Source organism: Sinocyclocheilus anshuiensis, unplaced genomic scaffold, assembly GCF_001515605.1.
Source record: "Sinocyclocheilus anshuiensis isolate Anshui unplaced genomic scaffold, SAMN03320099.WGS_v1.1 scaffold1570, whole genome shotgun sequence".
NCBI classification, from domain to species: Eukaryota; Metazoa; Chordata; class Actinopteri; order Cypriniformes; family Cyprinidae; genus Sinocyclocheilus; species Sinocyclocheilus anshuiensis.
The window spans coordinates 466,604-485,645 of record NW_015546153.1 but is presented as its reverse complement, the minus strand read 5'-3'; the positions used below and the strand labels follow the sequence as shown (position 1 = coordinate 485,645).

The 19,042-nt window shown below is 38.2% G+C and overlaps 2 protein-coding genes across 3 annotated transcripts in view; both read left to right on the top strand.

Annotated features, from left to right (window-relative positions):
* The window catches only part of mfsd1 (major facilitator superfamily domain containing 1), a 19,909-nt gene extending 13,321 nt beyond the window's left edge, over window positions 1–6,588 (top strand). Inside the window, exons 11-17 of one of the 2 annotated variants that reach the window (XM_016503296.1) lie at window positions 1,825–1,981; window positions 2,089–2,186; window positions 2,266–2,378; window positions 2,474–2,521; window positions 2,601–2,652; window positions 6,169–6,259; window positions 6,460–6,588. In XM_016503296.1, the coding sequence (XP_016358782.1) occupies window positions 1,825–1,981; window positions 2,089–2,186; window positions 2,266–2,378; window positions 2,474–2,521; window positions 2,601–2,652; window positions 6,169–6,259; window positions 6,460–6,519 (619 nt within the window). In that variant the 3' untranslated portion in view covers window positions 6,520–6,588. Of the gene's footprint in view, window positions 1–1,824; window positions 1,982–2,088; window positions 2,187–2,265; window positions 2,379–2,473; window positions 2,522–2,600; window positions 2,653–4,349; window positions 4,905–6,168; window positions 6,260–6,459 lie in introns of those variants that run through there. The other variant, XM_016503297.1, reaches the window with a different exon arrangement.
* A 6,171-nt stretch (window positions 6,589–12,759) lies between these two features.
* schip1 (schwannomin interacting protein 1) overlaps window positions 12,760–19,042 on the top strand; it is a 201,396-nt gene continuing 195,113 nt past the window's right edge. Inside the window, exons 1-2 of the mRNA XM_016503293.1 lie at window positions 12,760–12,887; window positions 14,384–14,496. Of these exons, the coding sequence (XP_016358779.1) occupies window positions 14,467–14,496 (30 nt within the window). The 5' untranslated portion in view covers window positions 12,760–12,887; window positions 14,384–14,466. The remainder of the gene's footprint in view (window positions 12,888–14,383; window positions 14,497–19,042) is intronic.

The following is a 19,042-nucleotide window of genomic DNA, read 5'->3' as shown; positions in this document are numbered from 1 at the left end:
ACACAGACACACACACAGTCGCACACACGGACACACACACGGACACACACACACACACAGACACGCACTCTCACACACATGCACACTCACACATACACACACACACAGACACAGTCACACACACAGACACACAAACGGACACACACAGACACACACTCTCACACACATGCACACTCACACATATACACAGACACACACACACAGACACACACACAGTCACACACACAGTCACACACACGCACACACACGGACACACACACAGACACGCACTCTCACACACATGCACACTCACACATACACACACACACAGACACAGACACAGTCACACACACAGACACACAAACGGACACACACAGACACACACACACTCTCACACACATGCACACTCACACATACACACACACACAGACACAGACACAGTCACACACACAGACACACAAACGGACACACACAGACACACACACACTCTCACACACATGCACACTCACACATATACACAGACACACACACACAGACACACACACAGACACACACACAGTCACACACACGGACACACACACACACACATGCACACTCACACATACACACAGACACAGACACACACAAGCATGCGCACACACACATAAAAACTCTAATAATAATAATTATACATGTACAAGAAACGGAAATGTGAACATTAAAACAATGGTGTGCGTAAAAAATGGTAAATAGTTATCAAATGTGACTGCTAACAGCTCACTGAAGCCTGTTTCACACTGCATGAGCAGAACGTTTGGATCGGGTGTTCAGCTGCGGCTATTACAGTTATTTCTGGGATACTATGCCAAATATTGTCTTTAATAATGGCCAAAAAAGCTGAAATGGTTTTGGGAGGCGGTTAATGAGAATTATAATGAACTTGATCATCATGTGCATGAGAACGAGGAGCAGACTGACATCACATCACACAACCGGCTGCTTCAGTCATCATTCAGAGTTCAGATGATTTTATGCCATTTCTAGTCTCCCGACGTTTTCATTTTCTAGAGTTCAGTGTGTGGGACGCCACACAGCTCTTGCTCCCAGTGTGAAGGCTGTATCGTGTTCATAAGGGTCCAAAACTAGCACGCTAATGTCATACTGATGGTTGATATTAATGTAATAAACATCATGGAACTAATATCCAAAAAGGATAGAAAGAAAGTCATAGAGTATGTGCAGATGCTCTGATCTTTGCTGGTCAGAAAAAACTCCTCAAAAGTGTGTGTTTATCAAAAATAAGCTCATTCTAAAAACACATTTGATTAAATGATTGTGTTTTGACGAAAACGGACCTGTACACAACACAAGCACTGATTAAGTCTGAGTGCTGGTGAAGCTGCTAGTGCAAAACTGACATGTACTCAACATTTTTTTTGCTTGAATAATTTATGATCTAATCGATAAAACAGCAAGACCTAAACACAGCCGGACAGGTTGCATGATAGGCGTGAGATTGTGCATGTAAACTCTCAATTACACTACTGTTCAAGGAGCCGATACCCGATATGAATATCGGATCGGCGCATCCCTATTCAAAACTTCAGTAAAGGTCAGTAAGGATTTTTATTTTTTTTAAATAATACTTTTATTCAGCAAAGACATGTTAAATTGATCAACATGAAATAGATTTCTATTTAAAAATAAATGCTGTTCTTTTGAAAGATGAATAAATGATCTTTCCATTGATGTATGGTTTGTTAGGATAGGACAATATTTGGCCGAGATACAACTATTTGAAAATCTGGAATCTGAGGGTGCAAAAAAATCAAAGCGGTGGTTATAGTTGAAATCTTTCTCGTCCAGTATCGTGTACATCATCTCGGCTCCGGCGTCTCCTCTGCTGGGCTTCATGGTTGATAGGACGGGCAGAAACGTCTTATGGGTTATGCTGGCTGTCGCCACCACGCTCCTCTCTCACATGATGCTGGCCTTCACCTTCTGGAACCCCTGGATCGCCATGGTAACCGCCAAACTCTCGACCAATCAGCTGTGAGAGCCAGTGTGACAGTATAACGTATCACTTTGATCAAACGGCTGTGGGAGAGTTGTGTTGTGTGTGTGTGTCAGTGTCTGTTAGGTCTGTCGTATTCTCTGCTGGCCTGTGCTCTCTGGCCCATGGTGGCGTTTGTGGTGCTGGAGCATCAGCTGGGAACCGCCTACGGATTGTAAGTCTGATCTGACGACGTCTCCTGATGCTGCTGCAGATGTGTTGGTCCAGTAATAACGCTCTGATGTGTTGCACAGTATGCAGTCCATACAGAACCTGGGTCTGGCGCTCATGTCGATGGCTGCGGGAAGCATCTTAGACCTCAAAGGATACCTGTTCCTCGAGGTCTTCTTCATCGCCTGCCTGTGCTGTGAGTAAACACGCGTACGCACGCACAAATCCCCTCCTGAGCTTCATTCGAACCATGCATTTCACGATTGTTGTCGTGTGTGATGTGTGTTTCAGTGGCTCTGCTGGCCGTGGTGCTGCTGTATCTGTGTGATTATTACAAAGGTAATATCAGCGTTCGCTCCAGATGAACTCAGCCTGTGATGAGCCGTTACTCACATGTTTCCGTCTCTTCTGTTGTCAGAGGGAGAGCTGAACCTGTCGGCCTCAGCACGAGCCGGCCGAGCCAAATCTGAGTGAGTCCATATAACGCACACATCTCATACAGAGAATCATAACATCACGATTTCTCCTCGAAACGGCCTTTAACATGCCTCATCGCTGTATGTAATCAATCACAAGAGCCATACTGTACATACCTGCGCTACATGCAGCGCCTTTTGTAATACGACAAGTAATAATAGTTCTTTTTAAATTATATACTGAAAATTAAGCAATTTAGCAAGCAAGCAAAACCTATTGCGGTCGTTGTGGTTGTTGTTTCAGTTTCTTCTCTCTCGGGCACAAACATATACAGCTCTATCACAGCACTTGCCATCTCGAATATTAAAACACACGACATGCTGGAAAGGGGGCGTGGCTACAGTACGATGAAGTCAGCCAATCACAGCAGTGGGCGTTTACTTCCGTTTCTGCAGGAGGAAACGCCCTTCAAATTGACTTCACAGAGAATGAAAATGTGAAAATTATCATTTGTACAAATATTGGATGCAAAACACTTTAAAGGAGTAGTTCACCCAAAAATTTATTTAAATTACCCACTGGTTTACTCACCCTCGAGCCATCCTAGGTGTGTATGACTTGCTTCTTACAGACGAATACAATGGGAGTTATATAAAAAAATATCCTGGCTCTTCCAAGCTTTATAATGGGAGTAAATGGGTGTTGAGATTTTGAAGTCCAATAAAAGTGCTCCACACAGCTCCTGTGGGTTCATAAAGGCCTCCTGAAGTGAATCGATGAGTTTTTGTAAGAAAAGTATCCATATTTATAACTTCATAAACCGTAATCTCTAGCTTCCGCTAGCTGTTGTACGCGCGTTCATGAGAGTGGTATTCAGCGGATGACGAAGGACGCAGGTCTCCTCTTGGCTTATATCGAAATCCTCCAACATTTTTCTCACCGGAGCTTACACTACCTGTACATCCTACATCCCTCTCTCGTGAATGTGCGTACAACAGTCAGCGGAAGCTAGACATTACAGTTTATAAAGTTATAAATATGGATATTTTTCTTATGCGAATGCATTGATTTGCTTCAGGAGGCCTTTATTAACCCACAGGATCCGTGTGGAGCACTTTCATGATGGATGAATGCACTTTTTTGGACTCCAAAATCTTAACACCCATTCACTGCCATTATAAAGCTTGGAAGAGCCAGGATGTTTTTTTAATATAACTCCTACTGTATTCGTCTGAAAGAAGAAAGTCATACACACCTAGGATGGTTTGAGGGTGAGCAAACCAAGGGCTAATTTTCATTTTTGGGTGAACTATCCCTTTAACTAACGTTGAGAAACAAAAACACTTTTAATGTTTTAGTTTGTTCCCAATCCTCATGAGCTGGCTATGTAGGAAGCATCTGAAGGCATCGTGGGCTTGTTCCAAAATATCTGCAGCAACATTCTGCTGCTTGGTAGGATATTTTCTTTCGGCAGCATCACAGATAATCCCAGAATCACTTCGTCAATTTCAGTAAACCAATAAATGCAGATATGAATTGTTTCATTGAGTCCCAAAAAATAAACAAACAAATAACATTTAATATAATTGTTTTTTTTCTAATATTTGTCTTTTATGTATATTAGGTGTATATTACTAATGTCAAACTCTTAGTTCTGTGAAATGAGCTTCGTCAGTGCATCAGACGCGAGTGTTTCTGTCTCTGAGATTATCGTGACTGATGTTCACGTGTCTGCTGTGCTGTGTTTCAGGTGAAGAGCGTCTGCCGCCCATCTCCTTCACCTCGGGCCTTTCTGCTCTGACCACTTTCTCTGACACTTCAGATAAACACATCCGACTACCCACAATCCTTCACTGAGCACCTCTAGAGTCCTGAACCGATAGACAGACAACACCAGGACATCACAGATCATCCTAAATGAGCTTGACATTATTTTCATTACTGTTAAACACAAAAAACCCAAATTCATGATACTGTAATATAAAGAAAAGCAAATGACTTTTTATCAATTACAATTTTAATTATACCTCATTGTAGTAGTTGTTTTACTAACTTGCAATTTAATTCATTAAGATTTTAATAAAGAAATTGTGCCTGGATAAGATGATTTTAATCACAGTGTTATTGTAGTAATGGGTTAAATGTGTTTAATCATCATGAAAATAATGTCACAATGGAATACTTCACCTCAAAACTCACATTTCTGTCATCGTTTACTGTACGAGTTTCTTTATTCCGAGGAACATACAATAAGATATTTTGAAGAATGTTGGTAAGCAAACAGTAGCTTTTTGAAAAAAGAAAAAAAAATTGAATACTACGTAAGTCAATGGGGACCAGAAACTATTATTCTTGTAAATATTTACCTGAATATTTTTTTTTTTAAGAAAGAAACTCATACAGGTTTTGAGTAACTTGAGGGTGAGTAAATAATGACAACATTTTCACTTTCGGGTGAACTACCCCTTTAGTGCATCTTTCACTATTTTGTTGTTGTTATTTTGGGATGAAATATGTAGCACATTTCTTGATGAGGTTGAGCTGCTGTCTCAGGGAAGCATCTTAAACATCAGTGAGCGTAACGAGTCTAGAAGCCCACTCCAGGATTAGGGACGAGCAGAAGTGTTCAGGGTGACCTTGATCCTGCTCCACAGATTTAGATGATTTTAGCTGGACTCATACGTCTCTTAACTTGGCTTGTTTTTTATAGCTATTGTTTTTGAATCAGTTGTTTCAATAATTCTGGTGTGTTTTCACAGCAGTGAGTTTTACTTGATAATGATTTTATTCCCCAAAACATGAAATTGACTTTATTTGTATAACCTATTTTCCACACTGATAAAAAATAAAAATCAATAAATGGTGTAGCAACAATTTTCACTTAGAAATTGCTAGTAAATTTCACAAATCAATGATGTTAAATGTTATGAATTAAATGTGAATTTTTAAAGAAAGACTGGAATAGTATTTTCTTGTATTTACACTGGGTTTTCAATGTAATCCAGTATAGTTTACGACTTCAGAAACTCATGTTTCTTCACAGTGCACTGCTGAAAAGACAAACCGTTTTACTCATAAATATTGCGAATGGCATCATATGTTGACTTTATATAGGTTTTCTTAAAGAGTTTTTTTTACACATGCTTCTCTACGATCAAGATTGATTTTACGTATCATCAGGAGCCTTTAAATGTATTTTTGACCTGCCTTTGTCTCAGATGTGTGGCTTTTATGACTTTTCTTTTTTTTTTTGCACAATTACATTTGAAGACGTTACATTTTCCTTTAAAATACAGTGGAACATAAACAATAACAAATAGGTAAATATTTGTATTTCTTATCTGATTATGACCCATCATGCCGTCGGCAGGTTTCATAAGATTCATATTTGTCTGTATAAGGCTTCAGTCTCTTTATACCACTTCTCAGTTCAGTTTGTAATGCTGTATGTGAAATACGTCTGTATATGTTGAGGAAGATGTTTGTTTGTGAGCGTCTGAACCAGCTCTGACCCTGGCTTTGTTAGTGTTGGCTTACCTGTTTGATTGTGACTTGTGTTGGTGTCTCAGGGATGTCCCTCAGCCGTGTGTGGAGGATCATCTGAAGCCTCTGTCGCCGTTTGGTCTGCGGAACCGCTATCTGTCCAGACTGGGAGTGCAGGTATCACCGAAACATCACGTGCTGCAGTGTTGCTGTGCAAATAGTCTGTTTTCATTATTAAAAAAAAAAGAAAAACCATCATCGTCACCTGCAGCCATTAATGCAGTATTATCTGACCGTGCTGGACATGAAGTCCAGTGAGCAGAGAGTCTGTGATGGAGCAGATGTCTCATGCAGGTGGTTTGTTGTTCTGCTTGCAGATGCCGGATCACTGCTGCCCACATCTGTCTTCACTGGCCTACAGGAGTGTCCTCAAATGAGTCCGTCTGTCCAGTCATGCTGATAGAGACTAATTTGTTTGTGTCAATAAATGTTTATTTTTGCATGCATTCTTTTGTTTTTGTTTGATTTAAAAAAAAATCCAGCAATAGTGCACGAGCCTGTAGATGCATGCAGTAGAGAGATGTGCACCGTATGGGCTCCTTGTGCTGAATGCACCGATGTATGCACCTGTTTTTTGTTTTTATTTTATTTATTTAGTAAGCCTTGTTGTTTTGGTGTGTGCACTTTTTTTTTTTTTTTTTATTTTATTTATTTAGTAAGCCTTTTTTTGGTGTGGGCCTTTTTTTTTTTTTTTTTTTTTAAGTCTGAAGTATCCATCTTCCCTGCTGGGGGAAGAAGAAAAAACCAGCTAAAACCAGCCTGTGCATTTAAGAGACATTGTTAGTTCAGGAATCGATTCTCACTATTAAGTTGCTTATTAGCATGCATATTACTAACATATTGGCTGTTTATTAGTGCTCATAAAGTTTCTGCTTAGCCATATTTTAGATCCCTTAATCCTAAACCCCATAACAACTACCTTACTAACTATTAATAAGCATTATATTACTAACATATTGGCTGTTTATTAGTGCTCATAAAGTTTCTGCTTAGCCATATTTTAGATCCCTTAATCCTAAACCCCATAACAACTACCTTACTATATTAATAAGCAGCAGATTAGGAGGGAAAAGTTAGTTCATGGAATTGGACCTTCAAATAAAGTGTGACCAAAATAGGTTGTCAACCACAAAGTATTAGCTCACAGGCTATTTAAGTGGTTTTCAGCTAAATGTATTCTGTAAAACAGTTAAAAACAGGAAAGATGTGCAGTGGTCTTGGTCAATGGACATTGCAATTAAAACGCACAAGAACCTGACATCCATACCGTCGTTAGTTCACAGTTGACTCTTAATGTGCTGTTCACATGATTCAGTTCTGATTAACCGGAGAAACCCAGCCGCTGAAATATAAACCCTGTGACAACTAGCCCCGCTGGAGCGTCTGTTCGGCGGAGCGCGCGTGATTGATGCTGATGCTGATGCTGCGCGCGGATGCGCTCCTCTGATTGGCTGAGAGGACGCGACGCGACGCTCTTCACGCGCTGTCCTGCGGAGGTGATGTCATGCGTGTGACTGTCGGACAGGACTGAGGACGCTCCCGGCATCTCTCAGGTAAACCCGCTCTGCTGCTGCGATGACCCGCGTTTCTGATCCGCTGTAGACGTGATCGGCTCGGCTCGTGACTGCTCACTGCTCACGGTGGCGCCGGGATCAGCAGCGCTTCACGTGTCAAACGGGGGTTTGGATCCCTTTTCTTTGCATGAACACGTTGATGTTAATTGCCGGTGATGCACGGAGTCGAGGTGAGGTGAGGTGAAGCAGAACTTTCCGCTCCAGCCTCTAACACGCGTGCTTCAGCTGCTTTCCACCAGAACGTGTTGATTATCAAGCTTGAATATTATAAGAGCGGCTTTATTTGACATTTTATGTGAGCTTGAAATTCCGGACACGATTTGTTTGATTTATGTTGCTTACTTTCTCTCTTACTTTCTGTCTAAACGTCAAATAAACTTAATTGATTTGAAATTTCAACTATTATAATAATTGTATATATTTTAAAATACATAACGGGGTTGAATGTTTAGTCTAAATTAGCCTGTTCCATTCAGTTTGCTTTGCACTTGTCATAAATTATTATATATATATATATATATATATATATGTGTATGTTTGATCACAATATGTAATATAATTTGTAGCTTTACAACTGCAGTCAACACTTAAAATTTGTGCACAAATTGTGAAAATGGAATGAGATTATTTACCTGTCCAGATGATTTTTTGGGAAAAGTGGAAAATAGCATGCTAAATGTGTGTACACCACTAATTATTATGTTTATGAATGTGTGTGATGATGCATTTCCAAATTTAGGAAAGGTTTTAGACTTTGTTTTTTAAAATATGCATATAGAGTTAAAACACAAAGTGAGTTATAAACGTACATTCATCAAAATGCAGTGTGCATTTCTAACTCAGATTTGTTTGTGTTTCGAACACATCGTCTGAGAGAACGACAGCACATTTGACGTCTTCCTCTCTTCCGACCAGAGTAATCTCTGTTTCTTTCTTTGTAAAGTCACAGAAGTGCTGTAGTGGAAAGGTTCTTTTACTGTTGTTTTGCCGATGCTGGGGGGCTCCTGAGCTGTTTGTAAGGTAATTCCTCTCTCTCGATGTGATCCCATCTATCTGCTGTATGTGCCTCTGTCTGCACTACATCACCCATTTATTCCCAGCAGTGTGGGCTAAAAAGCTCATGTGCTGCCTTTATATCTATCTTTTATCATTTCCTTTCACACAAATTGCGTTGCTTTATATTTTTACCAATCGTCACACACTTTGAGTCTCCTTTAGTCTCTGTGCCTTACACTAGATATATTAGTTCTGTTCTGTGTTAATGTGAACAAATGGTCAGTCAGTCCATCTGTTCCTTCATTATCTCAATCAATAACTGACATTTTAAGACTTTAAATGATGTTAATTGTTAATATAACTAATGCTGTGATGTGTCTAAATGTCAAAATGCAGCGTGTGAATAACGCTGTATCCTCATGCTGTATTACGCCTCTGGCCAGGCTTAAATATACAGTCTCTTGAATTTCACCCAAATACTCCAATGCATGCTGATCTGTCAGAACATGTGGAGGAATAAAACCTCACTGGAGCGAGAGGAAATTATCTAGTTACATTCAGATTAAAGACTATTCTTGCATGTTGGACAAAGTTGCATTGGACGAAACATTTGCTTCATGCAACTTTCAACGCATTGATGAGAAATATTTTTACACTCATTTTCTAAAATTAATATTCTTATTCAAGCATACTTTATCTCACGGAGAGATATGCATTAAAAGGGAATAATAACACGGCATAATGGAATAAAGTGTCAATACAGGAGTTCTCTGAAGCATTGTCATGTGCAAACTTCATACCAATACACAGAAAAAAATATCCAAAATATGCTTCACGTGGTGACATGCAATTAAGTTAAAGCCAAATGTATGATTTAATATGACTGAATCAAGCAGACGACATCAGAAAGACCAGTAAATTCATTTTAAGCCTCTTTACACGGTTACAAACGGGTTTTACAGTGCATGTACTGTAAAATTCACTGAAGCTTTTACTGTTTCTGGGTCTGCTGTTATCTGAAGCATAGCGTGAAACGTCAGTTTAAGACTGAAAGAGAGCGAGGCAAGAAGGAAGTTGCAAATCTTAAAGGGATAATTCACCCAAAAACTCACCCTCATGTTGTTCCAAACCCATAAGACCTTCGTTCATCTTGGGAACACAAATTAAGATATTTCTGATGAAATCCAAAAGCTTTCTGACCCTGCATAGACAGCAACACAACTGAACTGTTCCCAGTCCCAGAAAGCTAGTAAGGACTATTTTAACGATGTCCTTACTACCTTTCTGGGGCTTGAATTTTTCAGTTCCCTTGAGGGTGAGCAATTAATGACAGAATTTTTATTTTGGGTGAACTATCCCTTTAATATCAGTCAACTGTTTTATGATAGAAATGTTAAATGATTGAAAGCTATATCCAGTATAAGTTGGTCTCCCCAATGTTCAAGACTTGGTTATGGCCTTGGATCAGACAAACTTCAGAGTGCAAAGTTCCCTCCAAAGCATCAGAACTGGATGCAGTGACGACATCAGAGCCTCTCTCTCTCTCTCAATTCAAATGAGCTTTATTGGCATGACTTGCACAGTATTGCATTACTCTCTCTCTCTCCTGAAGCATGTGTTATCATTCAGACGGCAGGTGTTTATGTTTTTGAATGAGCCAACATTAAATGTGTCTTTCCGTTGCGTGTATGAGGGGAAATCGTACATGTTATATGCGTCCCAATTGAAATGAGAAAGATGGGTATAGAATTTTATAAAGAACTGTTTGGTAATATGGACTGTGATGTTGGATGTATGGACCAGCTTTTAAAGGATCTTCCTAAATTAAGACCTGAGGACAGAAAGTCATTGGATGTAATGATTTCTTTTGACTCTCTCTCTCTCTCTCTCTCGAGCCCCAGACGAGCCTCTGCCCTTGATGAGCTGCTTAATTATAGATATTAAATTAATTTGCTATCTGCATGCATAATGCGCAGCTAAGGTGAACTGACTAATTGGAGCTGTTTTCTGCCCTTCATTGCTCTCTGGTGTATCTGTGCATGTGGCACAGGCTTGGCTCCAGGGATGTTTAGCTTTGGTCTCAGAGATGTTTACAGTCACACATCAGACGGACGCTTTTCTGTCGAACACCAAAGTGATGTGTGCATGAATAGCAGTCGATGCATTTGCAATTCTGTGTGCATCTTAGTGGAGTTTATTAATTCACACATCACTTTTACTATCGTGCATGAATGAATCAATGATTCCTCAAATCATGTGTGTTGTTGAGCAGAGCTGACCTGCAGTTAACTGATCAGATGCATGCTTTTACATTTTTAATCCACCTATGTATATTTGATGTATTTTTTGCTTTGCATATTACAATGCGGTAGGAAATTATTTTAACCTTAAAAATTCAGCTTAAGCCATCTGCTTATCTGTTGAGTTTTGCAGGGCCAGCAGCACTCAGATTTCCTTCAGATCGAGCTGTATCAATTTTTCGCTCTGCTGTAGATGTTTGTGAATGTAGAATAATTGCCTCTGCGAGTGTTGTTGGAGTAAATTGATTTCCACTTTTCCAATTAATGACGGTGCCTGCAGATAAAGCTCTTTTCCCTTATTCACCGTTTCTGCTGTACTGGGTCACTGATAACATGCTTTCACAAATAAAAGCAGCTGCTCTCTGATAAGACTGTGTAAAGCTGATAAAGGTCAGGAAAACCAATGTCTGACAGAGAGAGAGCGAGAGAGAGAGCGAGAGAGAAAGAGAGGGGTCACTGTTGGAAACCTGTCAGTCTGTAATGCTACCTGATCTCACCGCTACAAATGACTTTCATTAGTGAATCAAATATGTGACCCTGGACCACAAAATAGTCTTAAAGGAGTCCTATTATGCTCTTTTACAAAGTCTTGATTTTGTTTTGGGGGTGTACTAGAACATGCTCTCATGCTTGGTGGTTCGAAAAACACATTATTTTTCACATAATTTCCATTATTAAAATAACTTTCTCCCCACCCTGGCACAAACGGCTCGATTAGTTCCGGGTTTGATGAAGGCCCGCCTTCCGAAAAACAAAATGTGTTGTGATTGGTTAGCTGTCCCAGTGCGTTGTGATTGGCGAACAGCTTAGACGGTGTTTCAGCAAAAACTTTTTGGGCGAATCCAGCAAGCACTGTACTCCCTCGTGTTGTAGAAGCTGTCCTCGGTAAAATGCGCAGCACACAATAGCAAATTGGGGTTATAATGCTCAGGAACAGAGTTAAAAAGTAAATTGCAACCACTGTTTCCTGACATCATCCGCTTTCGGAAGCCCAAACAAAGACGTTTGGGCACAGAGGTGAAAAAAACAGCGTTTCAGGCAGTCGCGCACCGGACGAGAAGCGCAGTGTCACGTCACGCCACGCGATCCTAACAAACCATACATCAGTGGAAAGCTTATTTATTCAGCTTTCATCTGATGTTTAAATCTCAATTTCCAAAAATTGACCCTTATGACTGGTTTTGTGCTCCATGGTCACTAATACACTAAAAAGCTAAATAAGCTAAGCAATGATATGCATTTCCATATATTCAGAAGAAAGAATGAAAGTCATATGGGTTTGAAACAACATGAAGGTGTGTAAATGATTTGTAAATGACATCTAAGGGCTGATTTACATTAGGACAAGTCTCAGGTTTAAAAAAACATCAGGAATCACCTCATACAGTGCAAATACTGCCATTTTATTAGTCATAAGGGCATAACTGGGCAGATGACTATTGATTGCTTTTGTTTTTCAGGCGGAAAGACGCGTCTCATCGCCTCAGCTGTGTTGAAGAGCCACCAGAAGCTAGAAAGGTGAAGGGAATCATACATTTATACTTACATACACATTACATTATTATTACAAAATCCCAGAATATAACTGCATATTACAGAGGGAAAGCTCACCCTAGAAGATGGTTTATACCCTGCACTCATGTACATTTTCTCATCAAACTGAAGTAATTTCACATCCTGCTCCTGAACGTATTTGGAAGTCAACACACTGTGGTTTTCCCTCTAGATCTGAGAATTTTCCGAAATGATCAAGCGCACCGTGTTCAGTTCTCGTGTCTCATGCTGTCTGTTGTCATAGAAACGGCCATCAGCAGAGAGACGTAGGCCGTCCACGACATCACACGCAGAAGCTGCTGCTGGAGAACAAGCCAGAATGTGAGTGAGAGAACTTTAAACATGCTTGTGTCGTAATGATGTGATGCTGAGAAATGCACATTGAACACACAGAATCATGAATATTGTGAGACTTGACATGCTGTCATTTGGTGACATCTCACTGGTGATGCTTGCAAAGGCAAGTGTCATTATTACCATGTACAGTATATTTGAGTTAATGCATCTGTGCTATTGATGTGAGTTTTGCACAGGTAAAACGTGTAAACCTCTAGCTCTTCAGAATGTTATTTGCATGTTTAAGCCTCAAGGATGTTTTAACTCTAATGCAGTTTGTGTTGGTTGGCTTTCAGTAGTTCAGTTTAAGAGTTTAGTGACAGGTCACTCATTACTCTAGTGTGAATGTGAATGCAGCTCGTATCTTAGTGCAATGAATATGAGAGCAAAACAAACACATTGGTCTCAACGCTGTGTTAAACTATCTGAAAATAACTAAATTAGTTCTCTAAATTACAAGCAAATATCTCTCATTGAAGCATCTACATTACTCTTCAGCTACATCAGGAACATTTTTATAATTTAATTTTTTAACTATTATTCTAAAAGATAAATTATAACAGCTTTAAATGTGTGTTTCTTTATTTACTTTTCAACAACTGTCTTTCAAATGCCAGAATACCTCAGTTTTGTGGCTTGTCATCCATCCAAACCTTTGAACTTCCCCTTTATTATTAATGCACAAAACGCTTTTAAATTAGGTAAATTCAGCTTAGCACTTTACACATTATTGCTTAAGTTCACCATTGTTTTTAGGCGTACAATTTTTGTAACATATAACATAGTTGCCACCGTCACTGCCATCAAGCTAAGGATCGAGCTAACAATTGAGTTTTCCAAACATGTTTCTGTTTCATTGTGACATTGAGTAGATTGGATTCACAAATACTCCATTTATTTTTATATTTTTAAATGCAAAGTTAAAGGGATAGTTCACTCAAAAATGAAGAAGAAGGAGAAGAAAAAAATAAAAATTTGGAACCATTTTCTCACCCTCATGTTGTTATTTTACATTTTGAAGAATGTTGGTACCAATTGATGGACTTCCATAGTATTTTTTTTTCTCCTTACAATGGAAGTCAATGGCTACCGCCAACTGTTTGGTCATAAACATTCTTCCAAATATAACAAAGTAGAGGGTGAGTAATTGATGACAGAATTTTCATTTTTGGGGTGAATTATCGCTTTAATTGACAGTTAATTAAATTGTTGTATTAGTAAAACTCCAAGACTTCTCCAACAAGTGTCATTGTCATCACACAGAATACCAAATATCCACTTGGCCATGATCTTTATTCCACGACACGTGATAAATATTTGAACACAAAATTTGTGAAAATGTTAAGTTGTTGAAAGTCTCTAACGTGAACTGAAGAAGCATTGAATTAGGTTTGTGAGCAGTTTGAAATCTCATTCAGATTACATGTTACACCGACATATCTAAACCTTTAAAACTTCACCTTGTGCTCTTCATATCCCAGAATCCACAGAGCTTGGCCTGGTCCTGGAGCGCAAGCGAGCACAGCGGACAGGAGCTTTGAAACACACGGCCCATCAGGACGAGATGGATCCGCTTGAGCGCCGCGTCGCTGAGGTAGGAGCGTCTCTGTTACATTCCTGCGGCTCACTCTTAGATCTGTGCTGGCCTCATGCCCAGCTCTGTAATTACTGCTTAATTAGGTGGAGATTGTTGATTGATTAATGAAGATGAGATTGTCTTGTTGTGTTTGGCTCTTTAGTGTGCAGTGAAGTGTTCACAGACAGCAGCGGCCTACCGCAAATCTCTGTGTAAATGCTGCTTTTCATGGTTTATATGATGAATTTCATTGGCTCATGAGATTGGAGAGTCGAGTCCCGCTCTTTCAGTGGTATTATAACATTATTTTAGCACAACGAACCATTGAAATGGTCGGTTTTGGTCTGTTATTGGTCATCAACAAATTCTTATCTACTGGCTCCTTCCCTAACTGCCTTAAACATGCTGTGACTCCATATCTTAAAACCTAACCTTGAGTCTTCCTCTCTGTCTAATTTTCGCCCTGTTTTGAATCTACCTTTTATCCTTGAAAAAGTTGTAGTGTATCAATTAAAATCGTATTTGACTGTAAATTCTCTTCATGAAATATTTCACTCTGGTTTTAATGCTTTGCACAGAATGCTGTGTTTGATTTGGTCAGCGATGAGGTCCAGTTGACCCGTTTGGAGATATCAGTGGGTCTTCATGGTACAGTATTAGTTCTGTTCTTATTTGACTAAGAGGTGATTCGCTGTTCATATTGGTCATCACTCCTCCTCTAATATTAATTGTGGCGTCCCGCAGGGCTCAATCCTTGGACCGGTGTTGTCTTCCCTGTGTATGCTTCCTCTGGTGTCCATGTTTAATAAGTATGGATTATATTTTCTCTTATACACTGATGATGACATACTTATTGCTTCAGTGTTCCTAGACCACTGATTTGATCAGTGTTTTACTATTGTACTATACTGTTGTTGTTTTTGTATTTCTCATACAAAAAATAGTTTTATTTCTGTTTTTCTCATTCATTCATTCGTATTTTTCATAGGTTTATTTCTGTTTTGCTCATTTTTATTTATTTATATATTTGTACTTATAGTTTTATTTCTGTTTTCTCATTTTATTTATTTATTTATTTATTGTTATTTTGGTCAACCTTGCTAGTTTTTAAATGTGTTTTATAAATAAATATTGTATCGTAGTAATCAGGGATGGGCAGTATTACATGATACATGTATTTGAAATATGTATTTGAAATACAAAATACTATTTTGTATTTTAAAGCCTTTGGAAAAAACAAATGCAATTTGTAATTTTTGTATTTTCAAAATACATAAAATACTCTGTGCCAGTCAACCTCTTTATCAGGGTGCTGATTTAGTTCAGGGACTTTTCTGGAATAAGATAAGGTGAGGATGTCATGGTCAATTGCACTTGTTGATTAAAGTTAAAATATTTCATCATTCAGATTTGTCTTCAGTAACATGAAAGAATAAAAGAGCACTGACAAGAGAAAAAAATAGCGTTTGCCAATCAGTTTTGTTAATCGGTTGTTGTTTCTTATCAACTAGCTTGTCAAATGTGTTTAAAGCATCACTGCATGTTATGGCTGGGTGATATGACAATACATATCATGGCGAAGTGTGAATCTATTGAACTTTCTCTAAATCGTTGACATAAATTGGCCTATCGGAGTACAGTAAGCAAAAATATCCATGCAGCTTTTAGTGGGCAGGAATTATTGGAACATTGGAGTGGAAAAAGAAGCTCGGGGGAATGAGTAATAGAGTGTGATGTACCCTCATTATTAAGTTCTTGATTCTGATTGGTTGATGTTGAAAGGTTGTTAGATTAATATTCTCTAACTGCACAGTTATGGACTATTTCCATGTGTTTTCAGTTCCACACTGGTTTCAGACTGGTAACATTGGCTTGGGCTGTTTCTATTTAAGATGCTCTATCGGTAGTTCTGCACACAAGAGCTTTATAAGGGCAAAAACTTGAAACTTTTCTTGAGATAAACACATTTATATTTGTTAAGCGTGGTGTGAGTGGAATAATTGAGTCTGGACGGCTGAATTAATGAAGTGAAAATGATTCTGCTCGGTGCCGGGCCACATCGCCATCTCTGCCCTGCCGCGTATTCATTTTCAATAATTCACAGGTTGTCACTTTACTCATTTCAGGGGAATTATGCAGGATATTACTGCAAAACTAGCTGTTATGTATTGATTATTTTTAGTTTGCCTATCAATGCCGTGGCATGTTTTTGCAGTGCAGTGTTTTTAAATATAGATAACTGATGTTTGAGAGCAGATGTGTGACAGTACCAACAGCAGATATGATTCAGTGCACATACTGAACGTGTCTTTGGCCTGACACACTTATTTCAGGTTTGGAGTCTCTACCTGTGATTTCCACAATGTGAAAAATGTGGACAAAAGAAAACACTCATAAAAATATAAAAGCAGATAAACTCCCATATGGAAATGTAATATATGACATTTATTGCCGTATATCAAGCGTGATATTCCCATATATTTTACTTATAAGGCAAACTATAATTTTCACATATGTAGATTCTCTGAGTACATGAAGATATAAGTTATAACATTTATAAAATCCCCATAGTAAAACTTGCACATATACATATGTGACCCTGGACCACAAAACCAGTCATAAGGGTCAATTTTTCAAAATTTATGACTTATACATCATCTGAAAGCTGGATAAATAATCTTTCCATTGATGTATGGTTTGTTAGGATCGGACAATATTTGGCTGAGATACAACTATTTGAAAATCTGGAATCTGAGGGTGCAAAAAAATCTAAATATTGAGAAAATCATCTTTAAAGTTGTCCAAATTAAGTTCTTAGCAATGCATATTACTAATCAGAAATTAAGTTTTGATATATTTACGGTAGGAAGTTTACAAAATATCTTCATGGAACATGATCTTTACTTAATATCCTAATGATTTTTGGCATGAAAGAAAAATCTATAATTGTGACCCATACAATGTATTGTTGGCTATTGCTACAAATATACCCCAGCGACTTAAGACTGCTTTTGTGCTGCAGGGTCACATTTGTTAATAATATCTATATGATGTATATGATGATTTTGTTATATGGTATTATATGTAGAAACTATATATGTCAACAGTATACGTATATGTTTTTGTAAAAAAAATTAAAATACATGTCTATCTTTTATATTTACTTTTTTATTTCATATAATATCAACATGTATTGACGGTACAAAAATGAATAACACGTGCATAAACACATATTTGCATAGGCTAGATATATCTGTTAATGTATGAACATTTCTAATAGGTTTCATGTATGTCTTTACTTCATATGACAATACATTTCATATATGGAAACATATGGGCATAAAAAGTCTATAAAAACACTCAAAAATATTTGAGTCTATATGTAAGCTTTATGTATTTTAAACTGCATGTAAAATATTCATACATTTTACACAGTTTTACCATAAACTAATAAACTGCTCTGCTTATTTGACTTTGTTATTCTTCTATTATAACTAGTAGTAACTGTAGTGACTAATAATTCAGAAGTTTCACACATTCACAGGAAGTCACATTTATTTACAAAGCATTTAATACAATACAGAAGCAGCTTTGAATTAATAAACAGAAAAACAACAGAGCTAATGTTGTAAAATTCAGCAATTATAAAACAAGTTACATTTCAGCTATAAGCAGACAACAGTGCCATTATTCAGCTCCGTTTAGTTCAGTGCTGATTCATTTCAGTTCAGTGACAGCGTCAGTGTTGCACTTAAAGTTCAGTTTGTTTCAGCTATAAAGCTACTGTACATACCAAAACATATATTTTGAAAATTATGTCAGAAATATATTACTATTTACATATATTTTCAGGTCAAAAAAAAAAAAGAGATGATTAAATCTGAGTTATTGGAATAACACTTGCTATATACTGCAACACACACACACACACACACACATACCAGTACACACTCACACACACACACACACACACACACACACACAAACAAATTGCAATATGCATCAAATCCTAAACCAAATATTGTGATAAGATCACGTTACAGCTAACTGGCGAATCCCACTCATGCACACGCAAATAAATCAGAGGAGGATGTAATGTACAGTTCGATAAGCAATAAAGAAAATCCTTTCTTGCTTTCAATACAGGATCACTAATGGAAGAAAGTGTTGGAAGGCCTCAAACACACAAACACACCCTCCATTAGTCTATTGATGAGCTGTAGTGATAATGGCTCATGTCTCTGCACACATCATGCTTTCAGTCCTGCTTCAGTTCAGTTTACAGCGACACGCTTCTGCTGGAGGAGATGAACTGATGCTCGTAATGAAGGGGAAACACATCTGTGAAGGTTAAGTCTAAGAAAAATATATAAATGCACAGGAATAAACTCACAACTCAAAACTCTAACATAACATACTTTCCACAACGGTGCACATCTGAAATAACCGTAGCATGAAATGTGCCTAGATTGAAACACATCCAGTGTCCGGAAAATGGTGATTCATGGTTAAAATCATAATTTGTTGAGGAGATCTTTGGTGTAGTCCAATGTTAGATGTCATG